Below are 26,539 nucleotides of genomic sequence, written 5' to 3' on the forward strand. Positions count from 1 at the left end.
CTCTTTCCTGGGATGGTTTAACTCTGCAGTGCATGCACTAGACTGACTTCCAACATTTTCCCCAGGAGAGCTGAGCTTTGGTTGCGCATGGGCGTAACTGGCCTCTATTGGCTATTTTCCCTTTACTGTTTGGTTTTGCATTTACTTACTGGTGTTCCTTTACATCCATCCTTTTCCCCCTCAGATTGCCCACAAATCCTGTCTCTCAGGCCCTAATTATGGGTAAACCCAACCTCAGACGTGATCAAAACAGGTCAGTAATTTACCAAGTAGAAACTGGCATTCATTTTGAAAAAGATCTCTATTAATTTGAACACTGCAAACTATTTTCCACTGAAAAATAGGATAAATTACATTCTGGGCCCGATCAGGCATGGCTTTTTTTTTTTTTTTTTAAGATTTATTTGTTTATTTGAGAGAGATAGAGAGCCTGCACAAGTGTGTTTGCGTGAGTGTGGGGAGGGGCAGAGGGAGAGGGAGGGAAACAGACTCACCACTCACTGAGTACAGAGCCCCACTCGGGGCTCAATCTCATGACCCTGAGATCATGACCTCAATTGAAATCAAGAGTTGGATACTTAACTAAGTTACCCAAGCACCCGCATATATGACCTTTGACAAGAATTGGAGCCTGACATTTTGAGCAGTTGTGGGAAATTTCTTGAAGCAAGGGCTCTTTCCCCTAGGTCTTATTTTATTATTTTTATTTTATTTTAATTCTGGTATAGTTAACATACAGTGTTACATTAGTTTCAGGCATGCAATATAGAGATTCAACAATTTTATACAGTATGTGGTGCTCATCATGATAAATGTACTCTTAATCTCTCATCTGTTTCACTCATCCACCACACTCTCTGGCAACTACCAGTTTGTTCTTTATATTTAAGAATCTGTTTTCTTGTTTGTCTCTTTTTTCTTTGTTTTGTCTCTTAAATTCCACATATGAGTGAAATCACATGGTATTTGTCTTTCCCTCATTGCCTTATTTCACTTAGCTTTATACCCTCTAGGTCTACCCATGTTGCTGCAAACGGCGAGCTTTCATTCTTCTTTATGGCTGAGTAATATTCCATTGTATGTATCTATATGCTACATCTTCTTTATCCATTCACTTATCAGTGGATACTTAGGCTGCTTTCATAGTTTGGTTATTGTAAATAATGCTGCAGTAAACATAGAGGTGCATATATCTTTTCAAATTAGTATTTTTTTTTGTATTTTTTAGGTAAATACCCAGTAGTGGAATCACTGGATTATACGGTAATTCTATTTTTAATTTTTTGAAGAACCTCCAAACTGTTTTCCAGAGTGACTGAACCAATTTTCATTCCTGCCATCAATGTACAAGGGTTCCTTTTTCTCCACACTTCACCAATGCTTGTTATTTCTTTTTATTTTTTTTTAATTTTTTAAATTTTAACTGTTCTGACAAATGTGAGGTGCTATCTCATTGTAGTTTTGATTTGCATTCCCTGATGATATGTGATGTTAAGCATCTTTTCATGTGTCTGTTGGCCATCTGTATGTCTTCTTTGGAGAAATGTCTGTTCATGTCTTCTGCCCATTGTTAAATTGTGTTGTTTATGTTTTTTTTTGGTATTGAGTTGTATAAATTCTTCATATATTTTGGATATAACTCTTTATCAGATGTCACTTGCAAATATCTTCTTCCATTTAGTAGGTTGTCTTTTAGTTTCATTGACTATTTCCTTTGCTGTGCAGAAGCTTTCTATTTTGATGTAGTCCCAATAGCTTATTTGTACTTTTGTTTCCCTTGCCTCAGGAGACATAGCCAGAAAAATGTTGCTATGGCCAAGGTCAGAGAAATTACTTCCTGTCCTCTCTTCTAGGATTTTTACATTTTAGGTCTCATATTTAGGTCTTCAATCCATTTTGAATTTATTTTTTTGTGTGGTGTAAGAAAGTGGTCTGGTCTCATTCTTATGCATGTAGCTGTCCAGTTTTTTCTAACACTTGTGTTGAAAAGACTGTCTTTTTCCTACTTTGTCGCCTCCTTTGTCAAAGTTTAATTGACCATAGAATTATGGGTTTATTTCTAGGCTCTCCATTCCATTGATCTATGTTTTTGTTTTGTGCTATACTATTTGTGCTATACTATTTGATTACTCCAGTTTTGTAGTATATCTTGAAATCTGGGGTTGTGATACATATGGTTTTGTTTTTCTTTCTCAAGATTGCCTTGGTTATTTGGGCTCTTTTGTGATTCTATACAAATTTTAGGATTATTTGTTCTAGTTCTGTGAAAAATACTGTTGATATTTTAATAGGGATTACATTAAATCTGTAGATTTCTTTGGATAGTATGCTCTTCCCCTTAGGTTTTATATAAGCAAGGATGGCTACCACATAGGCACAGAGCAGATGGGGATATACCAACTTTCTCATAATTAAGTTTTGTTTGTAAAATTAGGAAAAGTAAGGGTCAGCTAGAGTTTACATTATTTGAACTCAGTCACTAAGTACATGCCCCCAAATTGGCTCATTTTCAAAATTTTGAACCAATTTAATATGCTCCATCTGTGCTTACTATGCTTGATTTTTTTCAAGACACTTCTCTAATGAACTTTGAATTTAATCTAATAGAAATCCATTAAAATTCCTAAAACAGAGGATTATAATCTAATTTACATTTATAATTAATTATAATTATATAATTCTATATAATATAGAATTATATAATTAATTCTAATTTACATTTTAGAAGGCCACATAGGCTCATCTGTAGAAAATTGTTTGAAGAAAGCCAGTATGGAAGTAGAGAGACTACTTGAGAGACAGTTCTAGTATGGTGGTGGCAGATGGTGATAGAAGCTGTTGGATGGCCTGAGCTATATTTTGGTCATAGAATCAGTCAAAGTCATTAGCACATACTAATGGGTCAAATGAGGGAGGGGGAGGTGAAGGAAGGGATGAAATCAAGGAGTACTTAGCTTCTGTCTTGAGCAATGGATCACTGGGATCATGTTTATTGGGGGGTATTGGGGAGTACAAGTGTGTTTAATAATTTTGAACATTTTAAAAGGGGCTTCGATGATGTCTCATAGAGACAGTGTAGAGTGTTAAGAGCAGAGGACATGGAACCAAACTTTAGGGGAAACATCACCATTTAATAGTTGGGTAGTTCTGTGACTGACACAGAAGCAAAATAAGAGAGAAGATGGCCAGTGAAATGTAAGCTATATCTTGGAAGGACAGTATAAAAGCCAAGAAAAAAAAGTGTTGCAGTGAAGAGAGAATAGTTACTTTTTTTCAGATTCTTCCCAGACGTTAAGAAAGATGAGGACAGGAAAGTGGACCTTGTGTTTGGCCATCTGTAGGTCTTAGACAAATTTGACAAGGGCCATTCTGGCGGATGGATAGGATGGGGTTGAAGTTTGATAGGACATGAGATAGTAAAGAAGGCACATGTATATGAGTCTTAAGAAGGTTGGTGAGACGGGGTGCCTGGGTGGCTCAGTGGGTTGAGCCCCTGCCTTCGACTCAGGTCATGATCTCAGGGTCCTGGGATTGAGCCCCGCATTGGACTCTCTCCTCAGCGGGGAGACTGCTTCCCCACCTCTTTCTCTGCCTGCTTCTCTGCCTACTTGGGATCTCTGTCTGTCAAATGAATGGGTAAAATCTTAAAAAAAAAAAAAAAAAAAAGAAGGTTGGTGAGACAAAAAAATGAGGTAGTTAAGCTCCAGGAAGGGATGCTGTTGAACAGGCTCTGAAAGAGAGTGAGAGATGGTTTCAAAAAAGGACTATTAGGGAAGGAGCAAAGTCATTGAGCAGAAATGGGGGATTGTCTTTTTTATATAGATAGGACACTAGCTCCACTGTAATAAGATCGAGGGAGAGAGTGCAAGTACAGGTGGATGTCTTGTGAACAGTAAGATTAGGTCATCAACTAAGAATGAGGAGGAAAGAAGAGGTGTGGGAGTTTTGACGACAGAGAAGGTATAGAATAGTGAGCTAGTATAATGAGATGAGAGGTCTATCAGAGTAGGTTGGATTGTGGGGAACCATGTTATATTCATCTGAGATTTGAGACTGAGTATTCAAAATGAAAAAAAAGAGGTCAATTCTGTTGAATCACTTCTTTAACTGTTTGTGTGAGGACAGAGGTGGAACGTGAAATATTTGGGATGTGAAAGGGAGGAGCGGGGCAAGGAGTTCGAAGGCATTCACCAAAAGGCAGCATATTTGAACTCATGAAGCTTGATTAGACACGGTGGAAAGTGGGGTGGCAGATAGTGGAAAGTGGGAGGAGTCAAAACAAGGAAGCTCCGATGAAGTGGAGGAACTGTGCCATCAAAATGCAGGAGCTAGTGAGCTGGAAGGAGAAGGAGGAGGAGGAAGTGGTCAGAGGCTGGGAAGACTGACACAGGGATCCAGAAACTGCCGTGCTGGGTTGGGATGGGGAGAATGGAGGTCTGAGAATTCAGAATTCCAGGTGTCAGCTGCCTCCTCTGTGAGGTCACTTGAGTTCCTGTGAATGCTCTCTGGAGTTGGAGAGGTCACAGTGGACTCTGGGCCAGACTATGAGTCTTCAGTAAAAGTGAGAACCTTGTTTAGAGGTCAGGGAAAGACACAAGCAGAAGAGAGGGGACAGGCGGTTCAGATGAGTCTGGAAAGGGTAAGGTTTTGTGTAAGAGGAAGGTGGTCATGTTCTGAAAGTGTCACTGGAGAGCAAAAAGGAGATGTACGCCTAGGAAAGATGAAAGGGCATGATTTGAAAAGAAAATCTATTTTAAAAGAATTATAATGCTAGTGTAAAGTTGCTTAAGTATCCAACAACAGATGTTTAAAATCCCAGCTACTTGTCATTTATGTATTTGTGCGAGGCTGCTCAAGCCTGTGCTCAGACACTGCTGGGAAGCCCTCTGGAGAGAAGGCACCCCAGGAAGTTGAAAAAAGAAAAGAAAACCTAGAAAATGGAAAATGAAAATAAGTTTTAACAATGTGAAAATAAAATAATGTGAAAATAACAACGTGAAAATAAAAATATGAAAATAAAATAAATCATCTGGACTGAAAATAATCATTAGATTTGCTGACCTTTAATTATTCCTTACAGTCTAAACCTCCCCACCTTTACCATTCAGAAAAGATGATGGAAGCATACCAATCATTTTATTGCTGTCAACATAAGCCTTTGGAAATTACAAACCAACTTAAAATAGCCAATGGAGGACCAAGCAAGGAATTAGCACCCAAATAAGCCAAGAACTTTTATATTGAAACCTGAAAGAAAGCACCTTGTTTTAAACATCACCAAAGATGAATATTAGAGTTTAAAAATACTTTTAAAATAGCAAAAGAAAAATAAGTTAGACCAGGTACCGCTTGAAGGTAAAGTGTTCAGTAATTCAGATATAAATAAATGGAAGGAATACAGACAGTTAAACAATAGGTTATTCCTGTTCTAAAATTCTTTGATGGTTAATAAGTTGATCCATTCATGCTTTTGTCCTAGCATAAATTGAACAATCTAGAACTGGGAGGCAGATTCTATTTCATGGACACTAGTAATCTGTGTGGACTGGTGTATTGCAGTGCAAAGGGAAGTATGTCTTAAAAATACCAGAAACCCTACAAAAGTTTGGGGTTTATTAAATAGGCATGGGAAAATGTGGTAAATACTTTTAGAAGTTTTGGGTTTTGAATGTCTTTCCTAAATTGGCTATTTTAGCCAATGATTATAAAACCTTTTAGTTCCTACTCTAGCTAAAGGGTATCATATGTTGACCTTCAGATGTTGGTATAAATTCAGAAATGATTTGTGTATATAACTAAAAACATCCAGTTAGAGTGAATATGTAATTTTTGAAGGTATATAATTAAAATTCTCTCAGGAAATTATATTGAATGGAGATTACAAGGCTAAAAACTATATGCCAATAGAGAAGAGATGTCCAGATGAAGGCCTACATATATCCCTAGATAGATAATTTTTCTGTAAATTTTTTGTGCACATACAGTTACATCAGGTGATATACATAAAGGCTAATAAAATGTAGCAGATATATCTGGAATTCAATGTCAAAATTAAGCTCAAGATGGTATTTTGGTTAATATTAAATTATAAAGAATTTATGATACACTAATTTTTGACCCTAAGGGCCATCTCTTTAGAAAGTCAGATGTTTTATAAATACCACTTTCTTTTCAAACTATATACACATAACATTTAAATTACTATTTCTTCCTTCTCCCTTTTGTTAAGAGCATGTTGATCTGAGATACAGCTTGCAATATAGATTTGAATTATAACTATTTGCTTATAAAATAATTTCCGTATCTTAGATCTATAGAATGACCTAAGGTCTATGGGTTGCAGTAAAGGATCTACAGAGAAGAATTGATTTCTGCCCAAAGGTTGTTTATTGAAAAAAATGACATGTCTTTAAATGATTGGTAGAATTGTATCTTAAAAAGATAATTTTAAAATTTAAGAATAAAGAGTTAGAACATCAGTGTGTAATCCTGACAAAAATTTTATTTGAAAGTATCTTCCTAGAAGGATTGACAACTAGTACTGTCACTTTTTATATCTTCCATGGTTTTTTACTAATGGATCTTAATAATAATAGTTATTAAAGATGGTAAATCTGGCATTTTTTGGACAACCTAAAAAACTTTTTTGCAAGATATCAGTAGTCTTTAAAGAACACTACTTTAGTGACACATAAGCTAGTGACACATAAGCTACTTATCGTCAGATACCATTCCATTAATTAATTAACCAATAATTATTTTTATTCCTTCAAACTCCTGAACCCAGCATACTCAAGTATATTTCAATAAATACCTTTTGACTTTATTTCTGGAAAGATTATCCATCATTAATGGAACCCCCCTCCCCAAATGGGAGAGAAAGAAATAAAAAAGAGTTCCTCTGTTATGACTTTATTTATACCTCTACATTTTGGCATGCTACAGACTATCAAAATTTCACATGGTCTACAGACATAAAATAAGATGTATATTGTGGCTTTGAAAATATTGACATCATCTGCTATAATATAGAGCAAAATAGCTCTAATAAATTAGTTCACTCCCTAGCCCCCTTTGATAAGTGTTGGAAGTTGAAAGACTATTCTTTGATCTTGTAACACCCTGGAAAACTTGGGTAATTGGTGGGGAATAATCCTTGAGTAATTGGTGGGGAATAATAAAAAGATTTTGTCATAGCCAGTTTCATTTTCGTGAGCTCATATTAACGCTGAATTTAGAAAAGAGAAAAAAATTCCTCTACTTTGCTATAGTAAATTTACCCGTGTCTAAGAATGTTTTGATTCTATTTAGAGATTTTTAAAACCAGGTAATACTATATAGCAAACACATAGAAATGAGATACCATAAATAATACATTATTAAATTTTGAAGGTAGAAAAATATATCATACTATATAATTTGGGAACTGTCTATCAATTGGAGCATTTTATAAGCCAAGAGCTTATAAGCAAATCAAATCAGGAATGTAACATTTATTCTAGTGAGAAAATTTAGTTAGGGAGTGAGAGCAAGGATATGTGGTGGTCTAGTACAATTTCAATTGGGTCAACACAATACCATCAACACTGTTAAAGGTTTTTAGTTGACCCGTTTAAAATAGTAGCAGAACATTGTCTAGAAAAGTACTAAACTCAATTAAAACTAATAATGTGGTATTACGTTACAGAATAATTCTAACGTTTTGCATTAAACATTTTACATGTTCTAGAAACTTTTTTTAGATCCCCTTAAGAAAAAATTCCCCCAAAGCTTAGCCATACTGCAGGCTTTTTTTTCACAGCTCAGCTTAAGTAAATTATTTTAACTTAAAAGATGTATAATAAAGAGCTGGATATAAATGAATAACATTTAGTGAATACACATCTGAAATACAATGTGATTTCCATCTGCTTCTTTGGAAGGTAATTTACCATTAGGGATGACAACTATGTCAGGTGTTACTTGCTTCAGTCAGAGAAGTACACCTGGCAAATTCATACTATTAGGTCAGAGCCACAGTGATAAGGGGAAAAATAAGTGTGATATCCTGCAACCTCATCGGTATGCAATATTCATAAATACTGCATCTATTACTAAACACAAGCTAGAATCAGAAAACTCCTTGACTCTATGGAAATTTAGCTGAAAACCCTTCTCAAGATCTGGGATCAGACATTGTCAATGTCCCCCAAATGAATCTCACCCTACTGCCATTCTCTTTTGGAAGTTTCCTCCTAGGAAACATTTCCTAATTTAAGGATTATTTTCTCTGGTACAATTATTAAGGTAGGAGTGCTTGGTGGCTTGTGAGCTTGTGAGCTGTGTAGTCAGATTTGTTTTCTTTAATGGTTAATCGTGGTCTGAGTATATGGTTGGATTTTTATTTCTGTTTTCTGTGAAATTGACCAGGTGCTTGGCACATATTTCAAGTTCTTCCTGAATACGTGAGCTCATATTACATGTTTAGTCCTTTTTGAATATTGCTTGAGCTTCATGGCAATCTAAATAGAGCAAGGAGAATTGTGCCAATAGCCATCTCAAGGCCATTTGTTTTGCATGACTGGGTTTAATTTATTCCATGTGCTGGAGATACAGGACCAGCCACACAGAAGATCCTATCACTGTACCGGCACAGGAAAGACCCTGTCTCAAGTTTTAGTTCATTGTCGTGATTCCATTAGTATTAATGTAAGAAAAAGGTTTACAAATGCTAGGGAGAGCTCTTGCCCAACAGCACTGTTTACATATTTTTCTCATTGTGGTTTCCCACTTCACTCCACAGTTACTTAGCACCTAGTTGTGCATCATAAATCACGATGTTAGTTTTTGGTGGTGGGAGTTGAAGCTGAATCACCACAGCTGAGAACAAGTGTGCTGGGATCCTGGCTACTTCGTATATTGTACCGTACTGTACTTCGTGATTCGACTTCGGGCAGTACTAGGGGAGGCAGATCCAAGGGTCTGGCTAAAGTGATGGTCAGAGGAGCTCCTCATGTGGCCGATGGTGGCTGTGCCCCCCATGCTGCTACTCAGGCCCCCACCTCCTCCCAGGCTGCTCAACCCAATGCCACCACCACTTCCTCCAGCTGCACTGCCAACCAGGCCACTGCCTCCAGTCATCCCAGCTGGGCCACTAATTCCACTTATGCCAGAGCCGGAAACAACCCTCTCTGTCACAATCACATTTTGGGCATTTGATAACTCAGGGTGTATACTTAGATTGCCCATCATGCCAGAAGCTGGTCGGATTACTCTTTCTGTCACTACCACATTTGATGACTCTCTAGGATCAGGCATGATCAAAGAAGTGGGTAGACTTGAACTTGGTGCTATTACCCTTTCTGTCACGATAATGTTTGACCCATCTCTCAAGTCAGGCATCTCCAACATTCCATGCAAATCAGTGCCAGAGATTGGGCCGACCACCCTCTCAGTCACCACTACATTTGATGCATGTCGATTATCATGAATATGGACAGAGGGCTTCAGAGTGCCAGAGGTGGTGTAAGACTCGGTCACAGTAACATTACCATAGCCCAGAGGATCAGGAATGGGCATAGGATGCTGTACACCAGGTCCAGAGGGGTAGGTACTCTCAGAAATGACTGTGGTGGTGCCAAAATGTGGGGAGATGGGTGGATGTCCACCAGTGATGGGGTCTGTTCCCTGCTGAGGGCAGATCGGTTCGGTGCTTTCAGGTGGCCAAGAAGGATCAGGGTCTGGATATGGTTCAACTTCTTTTCCTAGGCTGATATCTGCCAACTTCTTAAATTTAGGCCCCAGTGTATCCAAAAAGCTGTCATCCAAGTCTTCTCCAATGAAGCTACAACAACCCACAGAGCCAGCAGGGGAACCTACACCTTCAATGTCATATATGAGCAAACAGTCATTGGATGGGCGTCCTTCATCTTCATCTGCGTAAGCATATGCTTTCTGGATTAATAGAGGAAAGAGAACAATGAGATTATGGATGCATATTTAACAATAATAGAAGTCTCGATCATTCTTTTTTCTTCTGGGACATTACCAAAGAGGAACCTAGATGGCAAAATTTTGACCTCTCCTAGAGATGCATTAAAAATCATTGTATAATTTCCTGAAAGAATTTGGTTAGAAATTATTTTAACTGTAAGCCTGTTAATACATTTTGATTTTTAAAATTTATTTAAATGGACTTTCCTCATCACAGTGCACTTTGGATACAAAAGCACATGCAAAAAATCACATGAATTATTTTGTAACCATGTTAGGAGATACTTAAAAATACTGTACAGGAAGTACACCAAATTGTGGGGGGTTTTCTTTTCTTTTTCTTCTTCTTCTTCTTTTTTGTTTGTTTGTATAAAAAAGGTAACTCGTAGTTGATTTGGGTTCATTTGGGATTGCACTTTCCTTCCTCCAATGAAGTGAATGTGGTGGCTCTATAAAGATTTATTTCAGTGTAACTTTTTCAGTAAAAAAGAACATTTGAATTTGGGTCTATGCCATTTTGGGATTCAGAACTGAAAGTTTTTAAAAATAGGATCTCCTTCACACACACACACACACACACACACACACACACAAGAAGGGTACCTGGGTGGCTCAGATGGTTAAGCATCTGCTTTCAGCTCAGGTCATGATACTGGGGTCCTGGGATCAATCCCACATGGGGCTCCCTGCTCAATGGGGAGCCTGCTTCTCCCTCTGCCTCTCTCTCTCTCTCTCATGAATAAGCAAATAAAATCTTTTTTTAAAAAAATATGAACAGACACTTCTCCAATGAAGACATACAAATGGCTATCAGACACATGAAAAAATGTTCATCATCACTAGCCATCAGGGAGATTCAAATTAAAACCACATTGAGATATCACCTTACACCAGTTAGAATGGCCAAAATTAGCAAGACAGGAAACAACATGTGTTGGAGGGGATGTGGAGAAAGGGGAACCCTCTTACACTGTTGGTGGGAATGCAAGTTGGTGCATCCTCTTTGGAGAACAGTGTGGAGATTCCTCAAGAAATTAAAAATAGAACTTCCCTATGACCCTGCAATTGCACTACTGGGTATTTACCCCAAAGATACTGATGTAGTGAAAAGAAGGGCCATCTGTACCCCAATGTTTATAGCAGCAATGGCCATGGTTGCCAAACTGTGGAAAGAACCAAGATGCCCTTCAACAGACGAATGGATAAGGAAGATGTGGTCCATATACACTATGGAGTATTATGCCTCCATCAGAAAGGATGAATACCCAACTTTTGTAGCAACATGGACAGAACTGGAAGAGATTATGCTGAGTGAAATAAGTCAAGCAGAGAGAGTCAATTATCATATGGTTTCACTTATTTGTGGAGCATAACAAATAGCATGGAGGACATGGGGAGTTAGGAGAAGGGAGTTGGGGGAAATTGGAAGGGGAGGTGAACAATGAGAGACTATGGACTCTGAAAAACAATCTAAAGGGTTTGAAGAGGTCAGAGGGTGGGAGGTTGGGGGAACCAGGTGGTGGGTATTAGAGAGGGCATGGATTGCATGGAGCACTGGGTGTAGTACAAAAACAATGAATATTGTTATGCTGAAAATAAATAAAAAATGATTAAAAAATAAAATAAAAATAGGATCTCCTTCAATTCAAAGTTAAAGCCCATAGACATGTGCACTTTTTTCCTTTTTTTAGGATTTTTTTTTTAAATTTATTTCAGAGAGAGAGAACCACCACCAGGAAGGGTAGAGGGAGAGAGAATCTCAAGCAGATTGCCCGCTGAGCATGGAGCCCGATGTGGGGATCCATCTCACAACCCTGAGATCATGACCTGAGATGAAACCAAGAGTTGGACACTCAACCAACTGTGCCACCCAGGTGCCCCAAACACATGCTCTTTTATTTCATTTTTGTCGTTCATAATATTGGATTATAAATTTTCAGGTTAAGTATCAGAAATATCTTTATTAGCAGACCAATTGTTGCCATTTCCTTCAAAAATATTTTTGAGTCCTTACTATTTGCCGGACACTCAATTAGGAACTTGGCAATGCAGTAGTGAACAAAAGCAGACGGAGTCTCTCTCTCTCATATGGCTTACCTTTTAGTAGGAGGAGACAGGCAATACATAAACATATGTGTCAGGAGGTGATAAGCTCAAAGTGAAGGGATAGAGTGGCCATGGGCAGCCTCTCATAAAGTGATGTTTGATCAGAGGTTAGAATAAAGCATCAGGGTGAGGAAAGTACATAGAGTGTACCGGACAGAAGGAATCATAGATGCAAAAGTTTTGAGGCAGAATTGTACTCTTTCATGAAAATAACATTCATTTGTAGGAACATGAATGGGAAGCATTCCTGTGGATTCAGCAACAGATTTCTTATTATTATCTACTACTATTTGAAAGGCTTTTATCACTGTTTAATTTCAAGATATCAGCCATCCTCTAAAGCAATAGAAGAGTTAAAGAAGGTATTTTAGGCCAGGATGTAGAAGGATGCAGATCTATTAGAGACAGTTTCAGAGACAGGAAATCTCTGAAGGCTTAAGTACCATCTAGTGTATAGCCACAGGCAATTTTGTCTCTACCTGAGGATGGCAAAATTAATTTTGCTGGTTCTTAGAATATTCTGGAAGTGTGCTATGGTTCTTGAACCCACACTTACGGAGTGTTTACTATGTGCCTGGAACTGAGCTAGGTACTGGCAACATGATACAGAGAACATATGGACAAGGCAATAAAAACCATGGTAGACATATAAACATATTTTAGCAATGATAGGTTCTATAAAGTTTATACACAGAGCACTACAGAAATACAGACAAAGACACATCAATTCTATTTTGGATGTGAGGGTTATCAGTAAAAGGTTCAGAGAAGCAGTGATATTTGAATTGAGTCTTTAAAGATGAATAGGAGTTTATGATAGAGATGATGGATAAAAGCATCCTGGGAGGGCACAGCATAGGCAAAGGCATGATGTGAATGAGGCAAAAACACTTGGTATGTGGGGTTGGTGGTAAGGAGTAATTGGAAATGAGGGAAGGGATAATTTTATGAATAATCTTAATTGTCATATTACGGAGTTAGGACTTCATTGCCTTAGACAAATAAAGCTGGGAGTCATTGGCTATTTTTAAGTAGAGGAGTAAAGTGATCAGTTCAGAATTACAGAAATGTTATCCAGCAGCAGTATGACTGTCAGGCATAGACTAGAGGCTGGGAACCTGCCAAAGCCCTGTCGAAAAATAGTGGCAGCCTGGAGTACAGCTAGAGGCACAGGATGGAGAGGAAGCCATGGCACTCGAGACCTTACCTGACAGAAGTAGCTTTCCATGAAGTTCATATTCAGGCCTCCTTCTCTACATTCTCTCATAGAATTTCTTCTTAATGTTCCAGAATATTCTTGACATATCTCAGGTACTCCTGAAGTTTTAACTCCTTCTGTTAGTTCAAATCCTGTTGTTCTTTCTCCTCCTCCCAGATCTTGCATTTCTCTGCCACCATACTCATTCGTGTAAACCCCTAGAAGTGTTGATAAAATTAAGTACACTTTCTATATAGCGTATTGTAGACCCAAAATAAATAACTTTCTATAATGTACTGTTTCATCATTGAGGTAAAACAAAGGTGATACATAAAGGGCTATACATACAATATGGAGTTCAAAATAATATTAGTAATCAGTTTGTTCATTTGTTAGTTGTTTGATGTTAATTATTTATTGCTAATTATGTGTCGTGCTGGAAGGGGGGGCTGCATAGAGGTTATAAAAACCTATGTTTTAGTGAGTTTGATTTCAAATTGAGGGAGTTTTGGGGGGGAAATATCCAAATTCTAAAAGTTAAATAGTATAAGAATATCCCCAACATATTGGAAGCACAGTGCTTCCAGAGGAAGACCTGAGAACCACTGGCTTTCAGAGAAGCCATGGCTGTGGTGATGGGAAAGGTTGGCACCGAGACTCTTGGGTTTTCACTTGGGTGTGATGGGTGACTAGAAGCCCGTTACCATATTCAAGGCAAGTTAGACAAAATGATGGTTCAGTCCGTGGAAGAGCCATGGATAGGGAAAGTATTGGCAGTGGGATAGGTGCCCTATCGCTTTAATATTTCAAAGATCTTGATTTTTGGGGACAATATGTTTTTCATCCTTTTATGACTCTGGTGTGTCTCATTGTGCTTTGTTCCAGATTTGTGTAAAGTCTAGTAGATGTATTGAGGGGATAAATGCAGAAGTAAATTCTGATGGATCTGATGATTTGACAAGTCTTGAGAACAGATTGGATGTCAAGAATAGGGAGATAGAAGAGTCAACCAGGGCTGCTGCTCTTGAGGTGAGAGGATGTTGATGTCATTAACACAAATGGAAACATCAAAAAGAGAAATAGATTTAGAGACCAGTGTGTCTAGTAGTTTGAGTAAGGTGCAGTCCTATAAACATTCCTGTGCTTCTCCTATTCTAAAGAGTTCAAAATTGGAATGGTAACAAATTTAAAAAAGACTGGGAGAAAAAGAAGAGAATGACTAACTTTGATCACTCTAAGAAAAAGCAAAACAGTACAACTGTTTTCAAAGATACAAAAAGTTTAAAAGAAAAAAAAATTTTATTAGTATGGTAGTTATCCCCTTGCTGTGAAATTCAAATTGTTCCCTTGTTTCTGCCTGCAAACTGGTCTAGACCCCTGTTTCTTGTTTGTTTGTTTGTTTTAAGCTTTTATGTATTTATTATTATTATTATTATTATTATTTTTATTTGACACAGAGCAAAAGAGAGAGACAGCAAGAGCAGGAATACAAGCAGGGGAGGGAGAGGGAGAAGCAGACTTCCCATTGAGCAGGGAGCCCGATGTGGGGCTCGTTCCCAGGACCCTGTGATCATGACCTGAGCCAAAGGCAGACACTTAATGACTGAGCCACCCAGGCGTCCCTAGCCCCTGTTTTAAGGCATATTGTCATTAGAGTCTTGTTTAACCATGTGCAAGGAGAAACTCTACCCCCTGCACATGGCCTCAGCCGACAACTTGCAAAGATTCTGATAGTGTTTCATTCACCTACTTCCAGTTTAAGAAATGGGACAAAATTTTTCAGATCAGCTTTCTGCTCATGCTAAGAATGGGTGCAGTTTTGTTTGTTGTTTGTTTGTTTGTTTTGTCATGATAGCAGCTCAAGTCAGAGTGGGTTTGTATGCAGATAATTTTTTTTTAATGGATACAGTTCAGTAATAGAAATATTTTTATCTTCCTTGTGATTTTCTTAATAACAATTTTTTTTCTCCAACTTACTTTATTGTAAGAATATATTATATATATATATATATATATATATATATATATATATATGACATACAAATTTTGTGTTAACCAACTGTTTATGTTAACAGTAAGTCATCTGGTAGTTAAGTAGTAGTTAAGTTTTGGGAGAGCCAAAAATTAATACTTGTATTTTTGACTGATGGGAATCAGCATCCCTAACACCTATGCTATTGAAGGGCCAATGGTATTTTTTTTTCTGATAAATAATGTTTGCTCTATTAGACAGAAAACCTGGACCAGAATTGACTTGTGGTTTTTCTCTCCTACTTATAGAGTCCTGATACAGTCATCTCCTAAGTACTCTCTGATGATTGAGGAAGATTTTAAAAATTCAACATATAAAAATAGTAATTCCTGGAGATTTTTCCGTTACCATTTGATCTGCAAATTAGTCATTTAAAAATGAATGAAAGAAACAATGTTAAAGATAAGATAATTGAGAAATAGTAAGGTATGCAGGGTTAGAGCAGAATTCCTTCCTAGTCATTTGAGCTGTTAAAATTAAAAAGACAAAACAAAACCTTCTTACCTGAAGTGTCAATGCATTCAATTAGATTTGCATCAGGAGGTGATATGGGTGGTACACAGACAGTGTCCTAAAAGACAAGAAACATGTCGCCATTTGTAGTGGCTCTTTTCTGTCTATCCTTTTGCATTGGGTTTCTTCTCAAAATAGAATCAGATTCTAAAAGAATACTATTTACAAAACTTCTGAAATCCATTTAAAACTTGCACTTCATTTGAGAAAGCCTTTTCTGATGACTTCCATCTAATTTGGGTGTACTTTTGACTTCTCTTCTTCATTTTCCCACCAGCTATCCCAGAACGAAGAATAGCATAGACTGTGAGGGGTCACCACCATCTGGTTCATGTGCACGAGAATGAGTTTCGGGGACTACCAAAGGCCATTTCTTACAAGTTAGCACTTACTGGAGGCAACTGTGGGCCTTCTACTGCCCATGTGTGAAGTGCTCCTTCTGAACATTCGGGGACAGGTTCAAAGCCAGCTCCCCCACCAGGGGCACCTCCACATTCACAGCACATCAACAAAAATGGGACCACTGTTGGTGAAAGGAAAGGAATACTGGAATTAGCAGTGGAACCACATTAAAATAAAACAACTTTCTCTTTTATGATTACTTTTGAAACCCTAATACCGTTGCATTTGACTTCAAAATTCTTACGAAAGTTTCGGAAAACAAACTGAACAATGGTCAGATACCAAAATCAATATGAGCTTCAGTATACTAGACTGCAATCCATTTTGATTTGTTATATAGTATTCAAATGACAAGTAGTATTATGTCATTAAAACAGATGAGTCTTTTTAAAATACAGACAATACTTTATGAAACATATCCTAATCATTAACTGAATAGATTGGCTTGAGATTTACTTGTTTGTATATTTACTTGTTGATTTTCTGTTGTCTCCACAAATACATAATTCCTACAAGGAGAAAAAACTGTTTGTTCTCCAAGGTATCTCTGTCACTAAATGATAGGAAGTAGCACATGGTAAATATGAAATAAATATTTGATGAATGAACAACTTAATGAATAACAGGACAACATATTTCCTGTTAGTTCCTTCACTTGGATTTTAATTAACACTATATGTATCACTTAATACTTTTCTTCTCTCTACCACAGATATTAGTATGTTATGAAAGTAATTTACTTCATAAGCATTTCCTGAATTATTACATTAAATGGCATATGTTTCCCCAAAAAACAAACAAACAAAAAAAAAACCACAAAAAACAGATGAGTCTTTTCACTGTCATTTCTCTGAAAAATATTAAAGGAGACAGGAGAGTTGCTGAGGACAGGCCGTATGTTTGAGTCTTTGTGTTCCATCCTCCATGGCTTTACTTTTTTTCCTTTCAGACATGCCTGTCTTTTTAATTTTCACGGTAAATAAAATCTTACTCATGCCTCAGGTAATTATTCCCTCTAATTACTTTCCTCTACATGGATTTTTTTTTTTCTTGAAATTACTCCTGCACAAATGGAAAACATTACACTGGTTAACAATGTCTTTCTGTTAATCAGTTGGGTTTCCTTATTCACCTAAATACATGTCTAGCCCAGAGACTTTTATATAATACAATCTTGGTAAATTATTTGGAATGAATGGATGGATGAAGGAAAGTATGTGTAAGTTGATGTGACGAAGGAAGAAAAGAGAAAAGAAGGAGGTGAGGTAAAGAAGAAGGAACATAGTAAGGATGGTAATAAGGGAGGGATGGTAAGAGATGAAAAAAGGAAAGAAAGGAGTGAAGGCATCCTGTGCATTTTGCTTTCTTGAAGATTTGCTAGGCTTAGAGAAATCTTTGAATGTAGAGGTGTTTGACCCCAAATACATAATTTTTCAATCTTTTATTAACTATGCTACCCAAAGGCAATCAACAATATAAAAAACAAGCTCAAAGTGAGTCATATATTACTTGCAGTAGAGATTGTCAACTCCTGGGTAGTTAAGTTACTTTTATAAAGTACTTGATTCTAAAGTTTTAAAATGTTGGTTAATACTTAATATGGCAAACACAGTGAAATTAGAGAATGATCTCTTCTCATGTATTTTATGTTACATTCTGCAAGTTTGCTTTCTCTGTGTAACCGTTTCTGATTGTTTGGATCCTCTCTGACTGTCTTCTTCACTCAAATAGCAATCCGAGCCTGCCTGTTACGGCAATTTCCCATGGCACTGAAATCGAATGCAAAGAAGTTTTTATCCTCCACTGCACTGTAAGGGGTCAAGAAGCTTGATTTGTTTTCATCTTATAGACTCAACAGTAAACAAGCATTTCTTGATAAGGGCACAAAATAAGATTTGGTAAAGTATATTTTATCAAAGGATCAAAAAGCTTATTTCCTCCCCATAATTTCAGGGGGAAATATGAATATGATTGTTGAAAGTACTTACGTCCTAGGACCAAGAATCCCATGATGAGCAGTCCAATGCCGGCAGGACCAAAATGGACATTATCTGAGAGATTTGCTCCTACATTTTCACCTCCCATTGTCTGGGTCCAGGTGCCATATTCAGTGGAAGTTTTGTCACCTGTTTCAGTACTGGTTTCACCACCTTCATGCATATTTTCAGTGCTAGTTCCACCAGTACTCCCACTGCCTCCAGTAGGACCCTCACTGCCTCCACTAGGACCCTCACTGCCTCCACTAGTTCCGGAATTGGTACCACCATCAGTATCTTTTCCATTCTCAGCCCAGCCAGAACCTTGAAGGTCAATATTAATGGTTCCAGTACAAGTTCTTTGAAGAGTATCTGCAACAAGATTCAAAAGGGAAGAAATATTTAACGCATGCTGTGTAATACTCATTGAACAATACAAAACCACTTTTTTTTTGCATCAGTAACTTATTTCAAGGTCTTTATTCTCATCAATTCAGTAACTTCCCAAATCATCCTTTGTGATTCAGTTTTTAAATCAAACCATGATGAAGATTAGTGCTCCTGAAAGACTGTGCCATATGTTGAGAAGCATAAACAGTAAATTCCATGTCATATGTATGCTGTCATTCACCTTAGATAAATAAGTCAGTCATATTCCACATACTATTTAAATGAATGGAAGCTACGTGTATTTGTATTTTATATGCAGTAGTTAGTTGCTTTATTTTCTTCTAAATTACCTTGACAGGGATTCCTTCATCACATCTGCACTATCCACTTCCCATAAGATTTGAGTATATGATAATCTCTGATTAGGAACTGCTCAGTGCAGAAAACCCACAATACTGAAAGTTCAGGTATGATTTTTTTTTCTCCTTCAGAGATAAGATTTCCAAAGTCTAGAATCTACCTGTAGAGCTATTAGGTCAGAGATGTGTCATAACTCTGAGACTCTGGCTGGACATTGGTGATTATAATTCTTACTACAGTGTAGGAATGATACTGATGGAATATTATCCTTTTCTGTAGCCCAATTACAATTATTTATATGTAGTTATGTCTGAAGCGGTTTTTTAAAATTCTATGATAAACCTTCCAATTTTATTGAGATACTATAAAAATGAAATAACATTGTATAAACTTAAGTACATGGTGTGTTGTTATGATATACTTATATATTGCAGTATGATTTCCATCTAAGAGTTAACCAACATCTCCATCACCTCACATGACTACTATTTTGTTTTTTTGTGAGAGAATATTTAGGATCTACTATCTTAGGAACTTTTAAAAATATAGCAACTGTACTGTCATTAATAATTATAAGGCAAGACTCTGCATTAGATCCCCAGAAATTAATCATCTTGTGACTGGAAGTTTGTAATTTTTAACCAACATCTCCTCATCTCCCCATCCCTTTAGTGGTCAACCTAATTTTAATTTTGTTGGTTTGGAAAAGTAATATAAGTATGCTGCTTCCAAATTGTTCACACAAAGTTGTACATCAGCTTTCCAAAGATTACATAAAGTTAAGTTAACTTTGCTTGTGGACCAATTATTTGAAAGTAACTTAAGAATATAATTTTAAAATTTCATTTATTGAGATTAATAAGAACTAACGTTGAGTACCAGCACTCTTCTAAGTGCTTTACATCTAATAACTTCTTTAATATCTCTAAATCCATAATGTTAGTGTCCCATTTTATAGAAGAAAAGGGTGAGGAATAAATGGGTTAAATGACTTCTCTAAAATCCCATAGCTATTAAGTGATGGTACAAGATACCAACCGAGTCTCACTCCAGAATTCGTGGACTTGGCACTGAGTTATACTGTCTCTTATATTATTAAAAATTTGATTCTATAATACCCAGTATGATTTTTTGTTGTTGATGAGAAAGGGTTATCTTAAAATACAATTAAAACTTTAATTTCTGAGTGTATATATAATTTCCTCCAAGTTAAATTGATTTCTTACCATCTATAGATAAAATTGTTCCTTGGTATTTTCCCCTAAGCATGTTATATTGTTCTCTGGTAACTCTGTTTCTCAAAGTAATTATGCTTGTTTTTGAGTCAACATCAAGTAGGTTAGCTGGATTATTTCCCATTACATATCTGTATTTGAAGAAACAATATGAATTAACGTTAGCTTTTGAAAGAGAGAGAGATTTTGATTATAAAACACGTTTCAAGTCAGTGTTTGTAACCTCTGGATATCATTTTCAGTTATTAGGGACTTTATTATTTTTTTCAAGGCAAAATGGAATGATCTCTTATGCCCACTTGGATGTCACAATAATCTTTGACTCTTGCAGTCTCCTTTTCGTTTGGTTTTGGCAGCATTAGAACTCTCTCCCAGAAGACCCAGAACCCGGGACCTCCTGGGCTGCTTCTAATTCTGAACTGTTGTCTTATCAAAGAAATTACTTCTCCATCAGCTTAGGGCTTCATTCTCTCCCTATTTTCACTCTCCCTCCCCATACACACGATGACTTTATAGGACTTCTTTTGAATTTTGTTCTCATTTATGTATTTGTTAAACATTGGTTGGATAACTGTCTCAAATTCTGTGCTAAACTCAAAGGCCTAGAACTTTGAAAGGAGCAGAGTTGGGTGGGGAGGGTGGGATGGTCTGCCCTCAGTGAACTCACATATGTGGAGTACAAGAGAGTTTATCAATATCAAATGCTGATTAAAGTGAAGAGAGTAACTGAAATGGGCTAACTCTAATTGATTTCAATCTGGGCGCACTTGCAATGGGAAAATCAGCCCATAAAATCTTTTGGGGGAATAACCATGATATGTGGTAATCAGCTAATTGGCCAATAAAATACATAAATACAGAAATGTCAAACTTTCAAGATACAATATTTTCCACATTTTACATCTTCACACTTTTTACATTTTACTTTTTGCCCATTTTTTTTTTTGTATTTTCTTAAGGTCAAAGCTGTAAATTAAATAGCAATTCAGTAGTTAGTATTTTTTATGATTGAATGATGGCTTCAAAAATAATGAAAAATATTTTAATTCAGATACCTAAAATTTCTAAAAAGAACATGTATACTTTAGTTCAATGTATGGTAAAATTATTTGGAAAATGTTAGTCTTACCTAACAGTTGTTGAAGCACTACCTGTGTCCAGATCAGTGGCTATAAAGTCTCCCACTTTATAATTCTGTCCCATGTTACTAGTTACCACATATGTCTTTGAACCTGGACGGAACACCGAACCTTCAATTACATTTGACACAGCCACAGTGATTGCTGTTGCTGTGAGTTTATACTGAGACATAATTGAATGGTGAAATTCAGCTTTATTTCTGACACCGAGACTTAGTTGCATCGTCTGCATAGCTTCGTAATCTAGGGGCTAGAAAATAGAGTGGATAGTTTTACTCTTAAAATAAAAACATTCTGGAAGAAAGACAAATCCTTTCATTATAGGCAAGAGAACTCCCACATTTCTTTCTTTAATTAAATATAAATACATACAAATAAACACTCTATCCTTTATCTTTAATGTAACAGAAATTCATGAAAATATAGTAGGAAAAAAGTTGGAAATATATGACATGAGTTTTAATTATCCATCAAAGAAGTTAAAAACATAATATAGATGGTCAAATCCATGCATTTTATAGTGCAAAGGTAGTTTATTTTAACTTCTGTCACTTCATTTTTCTCACAAAGTAGCTCTCTTTATTACAAAGTATGGGCCGACTATATAGTACGTTCAATCATTTGACTGGTTTTATCTGTAAAGAACTATTTAGAAGAAATTTTACTTCTGTAAATATGACTTCCTTCAATAAGCCCAGTAATAGAACAAAGTATAAAAATAATAAAAATCCTTATTTTTTTCAACATATTCTAGAAAAAAATTATTTCCAGTAGCTATTTTTATTATGAAGTTGGTGTCAATATCTACTACTTAATGAAATTCACAAACAACTATGCATTATGCCCATAGGTTCCAAATATATTTTTCTAAATTTTCATGTGAGAGTACTTTAGATGACTCTCGATTCACACATCAAACTCTCCACTTAGTAAAATCTTCAATCTTGGCTCCAATGTTGGCTTTATTTGTTATTCCAAGAACGGCTATAAAATCATGTATACATATACATCACACACACATACGCATAACAGAGGAATTAAGATATGATGTCATGCTTGGGAGAAAAATCAACATTACATCCATTTCACAGATAGAGATATTGAGGATAAATAGACTAATTTTTTAAAGTAATATAGTAGTTTGGGGTAAAATAGTTTAGGACAGTTTCCCCAGCATGGAATCACAGCTAGAATAGTGATGACGGTATGAACTTAATAGCTAGAGAATTTGAATGTCAGCTATACCACTTACTAGCTATCAGAAATTGAATGGGGTACAACTCTCTCTTGTATTTATCTGGGATGCTGTGAGGGGTAAACTAAAGCATCTGCACCAGCCTCAGGAAATGGAAGCTATAGCCACAGGAACACTTTATGAAGACATGAAATAAATGATCCCACATTCCTCTGGGAACAGAATTCCTTAGAAGTCTATTTCCCGGGACTATTCTGAAGAAAGGAAATAACTAAAAAAGGACTGAATTCTACCATAAAAAATACATATTTCATTTTTTACACACAATCCTTGCATAACTATTGCAGATTAAAAAAAAACAAAAACAGACTCAAGTCTTACAGTACAGGCTGAAATCTTCACCATAAGCTCCTTATGAGTCACTTTTTTTCCCCTCAAATCTTAGAGGCAATTCTACCTCTGGTACATGAGGTGGATCATTAGTGTAGGGGGAACATAGGAAGATTCTGTTGATGTAGACCAAATCTTTGTGACTTGGGCAAATCTCCAGGGTATTTATGTTCATAATAAGCCCTGGTCAGCAGCTGCAGGGAGATGGGAACGTGGTAATCCTATAATTATAGTAATTTAATTTTAATTTTATAAAAACACACCAGAGAACTAAACAACTTTTAATTTACATGAGAAATATTCTCAGTGCATACTAATTAATGTATGATGTTGACAAAGACACATTTTTTAAGGCCATGTGAAATCTGCTTAAAAAATATTCTTCAAACATCTAAAACAAAACTTTAAGCATAAAATAAGATTCATTTTTAGAAATGCTCTTAATTTATATGATCTGTGAAGGAGTAGTATATTAATAGAAGAGAGTTTCAAGTTTAATACCTGTTTTCATAAGTGGAAAATTGTTTAAAAAATTGTTGAAAAGCTCTCTAATCTTATATCATTTTAAAACACGGTAATTTTTATTCTTTCACCCCCTGAATTATGTGAAATGTTAACATTTTATCTCAAGATCAACATTTTGAAAAAGACCAAGAAAACAAAATATTTAGGATAATTATACCATACCTTAATAACCTTTAAAATTCCCACATTTGTCCTTTCATTCATTTCTATGTCAAACCAACCTCCCTCATTTCCGGAGATAAAGAAAATTACTGCCACCCAGTTAGCTGAGAACTCTTCATCCAAATCGATTACTCTAATCTGGAGCAAATTTGAGTGTAGGGCATTTTCTTCAATACTAATGGCATACTGAAATGAGAAGCAAAAAAATCTTAACACCAACTGTGTGAGTGAGAGAACAACTACGCTGGACTTACAAAGGATGTTTAAAACCACTCATTATTTAGAAATGAGATCTGTGTTTATAAGCTCACATTTCATTGTCCAAATACATATATTTTTCCTACGTATTATATGAGCAAACACAAGGCAAAGTACGTGTCTACATTTGGGTTGTACACGACTAAAGATAACATGGACCTCTGTAAAAAGAATTGTTTGAACAAATTTTAGAATGTAATGAATTGACGTTAATTTCAAGGACAAGTACTTACGGAGGGTTGTTCCATGTATGGGATGTTATCATTAACATCGAGGATTCTAATGTTGCACTCACACTCTGCTGACATGCCATCTGCCCCACCATCTCGGTCAGAGCCTCTCACAGCAAGGGAATACTGGCTATATTGCTAAAAGCACACATTACAAAAAAAATCACAGTTGATCTAGACAATCCTTATTCTGTCTCATGAAAAGTTCTTTTAAAATGATGGCTCAACATTTACTTAAATCTATGATCAAGATACGGGTAACATAGACTATTGAAAATCCACAGATCTCACATGCATCAATATAACCGTTGCCACCTCTATTTCCAGCAGTGCTTACCTAGCATCATTTAAAAGAAAGAACACGTTTGAAGGCCTCATGCCTTATTATATGTCCAGGGGTTGAAAACGTTTATAAAGGGTAAAGTGGACCAAAATGCTTAGGAGGAGAGAGATTAAGGTTTACCAAGAATTTATGCCATGAAAATTCCATACTGTCAATAATCAGCCCTAAAATGTGCAAGAAAAACAAAGAATGTAACAAATGGTTTACAGTTCTGGGAGGCAGTGGGTGGTGGGCTGGAACAATGGACTTATTGATAATCAATCTTCTTGATTCTACTCAATGATGCTTAAATTTGTAGAACTGGCAAAAGCAATGAAGCCTTTCCCAGACACATGCATGCACTCATCATTCAAAAATGTGGATATAACTTTAGAGGATTTATAGTAAGAGACATCTTGAGGTCTCTCCATGAACTCCAGGTTGAAAATATCTGCTTTGGTGGCTTGCTAGTAACTTTATTCCTTTAGTTTTTAAAGTTCTTCACCACTAAAACTCTTTCGACATTAAAGGACTCCCATTGGGCTCTTTAGGGAAGTTTGAGCAAGAAAAAGTTAATAGTCAATTTCTTCTGATGGTTATTTTCACACAAGTGAAAAAGGAGATATAGATAATTTAGGAACTGATAGGATTTGGATCATTAAAGAATGAAAATCATCTGATTTATTCTAAGCCTAGGAGTCATTAACAGGGGGATTGTCATTTCAAATTAACTATAATAATTAAAATAAAATTTAATTAAGTACAAATTCAAAAGTAACACTTCTTCATTTATATCCCTAAAATACTTACAGATCAGGTAAATCCTATCAATACTTTAAATGATGAAAAAGTTTATACTTTTATATTGAATAATGGGACCATATGTTATTAATAGAAACCATGCTGATTCTAACTTGCTAACAATCTCTAATTATTTTCTCATTTATAAATGAAAAGATTGGTCTAGATGTTACTCAGTTGCTATCCATCATTCTGATTCTGTGTTACATTTCCCAAAGTAATCAGGGGGGACTATCAGTAGGTAAGAGAGAGGAAGGAAAAAGAAGAGTCCTGTTGTCAAATGAGTGTAGGATATTCTGGGTTAAAGAAAGAGAAACAAATTTCTTAGTCTGTAAGAATTCTTGGAGCTTTTACCATGTTCATGCATTGTGACTTGCCAAGATGGCTGACAATAACAATTCATTTCTTAAATCTATTTCAATGTAGATCACACATTTTTTTTAAAATAGAGCTTCTACCTTTGCCTTATGTATATTGTCTATTCTCAGAATATAGTTTTCTTAAATTGAGGCAGATATTAAGTTTGAATTGATTGAATGAAAAATGACAGTTTAAAATGTATTTGAGGAATCCCCTTTTTTTTCATTTTGAAGATTATTTCTTATGTCATTACCATTACGTGAAAAGTTTATATAATCATAACATATTGTTTTCTTTTTCTTTCTTTCTTAGGTACTCTTGCTTTTAGCATAACTTCCTTTGAAACTAACAAACCATTCAAAGAAAAAAAAATTACCTCTCTGTCTAGAAAATTATTCATTGTTCGAATTTCTCCAGTGTTTCTGTTAATAATAAACATTGGTGAATCAGAAGGTTCCTGTCTTATGATCTTGAAGGCTATTTTTGAGTTCAAATTATTTGGTTCGTCTGCATCAGTAGCATTGAGTATCATCACCAGCGTATCTAGAAATCAAGGAAAATGGTTGCAAGTGGATAGTTTGCATTTTCATTATAGTATAGTTTATTGCTTTTCTAACAAGGTGTTAGGGTTGGTTGGTCTATATAGTGTATGTGCTACCATTTTTCCTTTCCTCTTCTTCAACATATCATTAGCTTAGCTCCTTTTTATACCTTTGCTTTGACAAAAACATTACATTTTTTCAGGAACTTACACATTACTGGTAGTTAGAAAACAAAGAAATGTTTTAACTCTGCCTTTTCTTTCCTTATTCTAGTATAATCCTTTTTTTTTTTTTTAAAGGCTGGGGTGGTGAAATAAAATGATATTAAAGCTAGACCAACTCTTTCCCAACTATAGAACTTTCTAGCTCTGTGATTTTGGCTTCAGTTTCCACATCTGTATATGGGGATGATAATAGCACTGTCCTCACTG

At 36.0% G+C, this 26,539-nt stretch overlaps 1 protein-coding gene across 1 annotated transcript in view; it reads right to left on the bottom strand.

The window, feature by feature from the left end:
* Positions 1-7,922: 7,922 nt before the first annotated feature.
* Positions 7,923-26,539, bottom strand: part of DSG1 (desmoglein 1) — a 33,575-nt gene continuing 14,958 nt past the window's right edge. The window contains exons 6-15 of the mRNA XM_032859700.1: positions 25,943-26,109; positions 24,087-24,221; positions 23,596-23,781; positions 21,314-21,573; positions 20,176-20,315; positions 18,212-18,571; positions 16,214-16,344; positions 15,813-15,879; positions 13,286-13,494; positions 7,923-9,933 (exon numbers count right to left, since the gene is read on the bottom strand). Of these exons, the coding sequence (XP_032715591.1) occupies positions 8,887-9,933; positions 13,286-13,494; positions 15,813-15,879; positions 16,214-16,344; positions 18,212-18,571; positions 20,176-20,315; positions 21,314-21,573; positions 23,596-23,781; positions 24,087-24,221; positions 25,943-26,109 (2,702 nt within the window). The 3' untranslated portion in view covers positions 7,923-8,886. The remainder of the gene's footprint in view (positions 9,934-13,285; positions 13,495-15,812; positions 15,880-16,213; positions 16,345-18,211; positions 18,572-20,175; positions 20,316-21,313; positions 21,574-23,595; positions 23,782-24,086; positions 24,222-25,942; positions 26,110-26,539) is intronic.

Source organism: Lontra canadensis, unplaced genomic scaffold (genome assembly GCF_010015895.1).
Source record: "Lontra canadensis isolate GAN:19392208 unplaced genomic scaffold, GSC_riverotter_1.0 scaffold17, whole genome shotgun sequence".
Classification (NCBI taxonomy): domain Eukaryota; kingdom Metazoa; phylum Chordata; class Mammalia; order Carnivora; family Mustelidae; genus Lontra; species Lontra canadensis.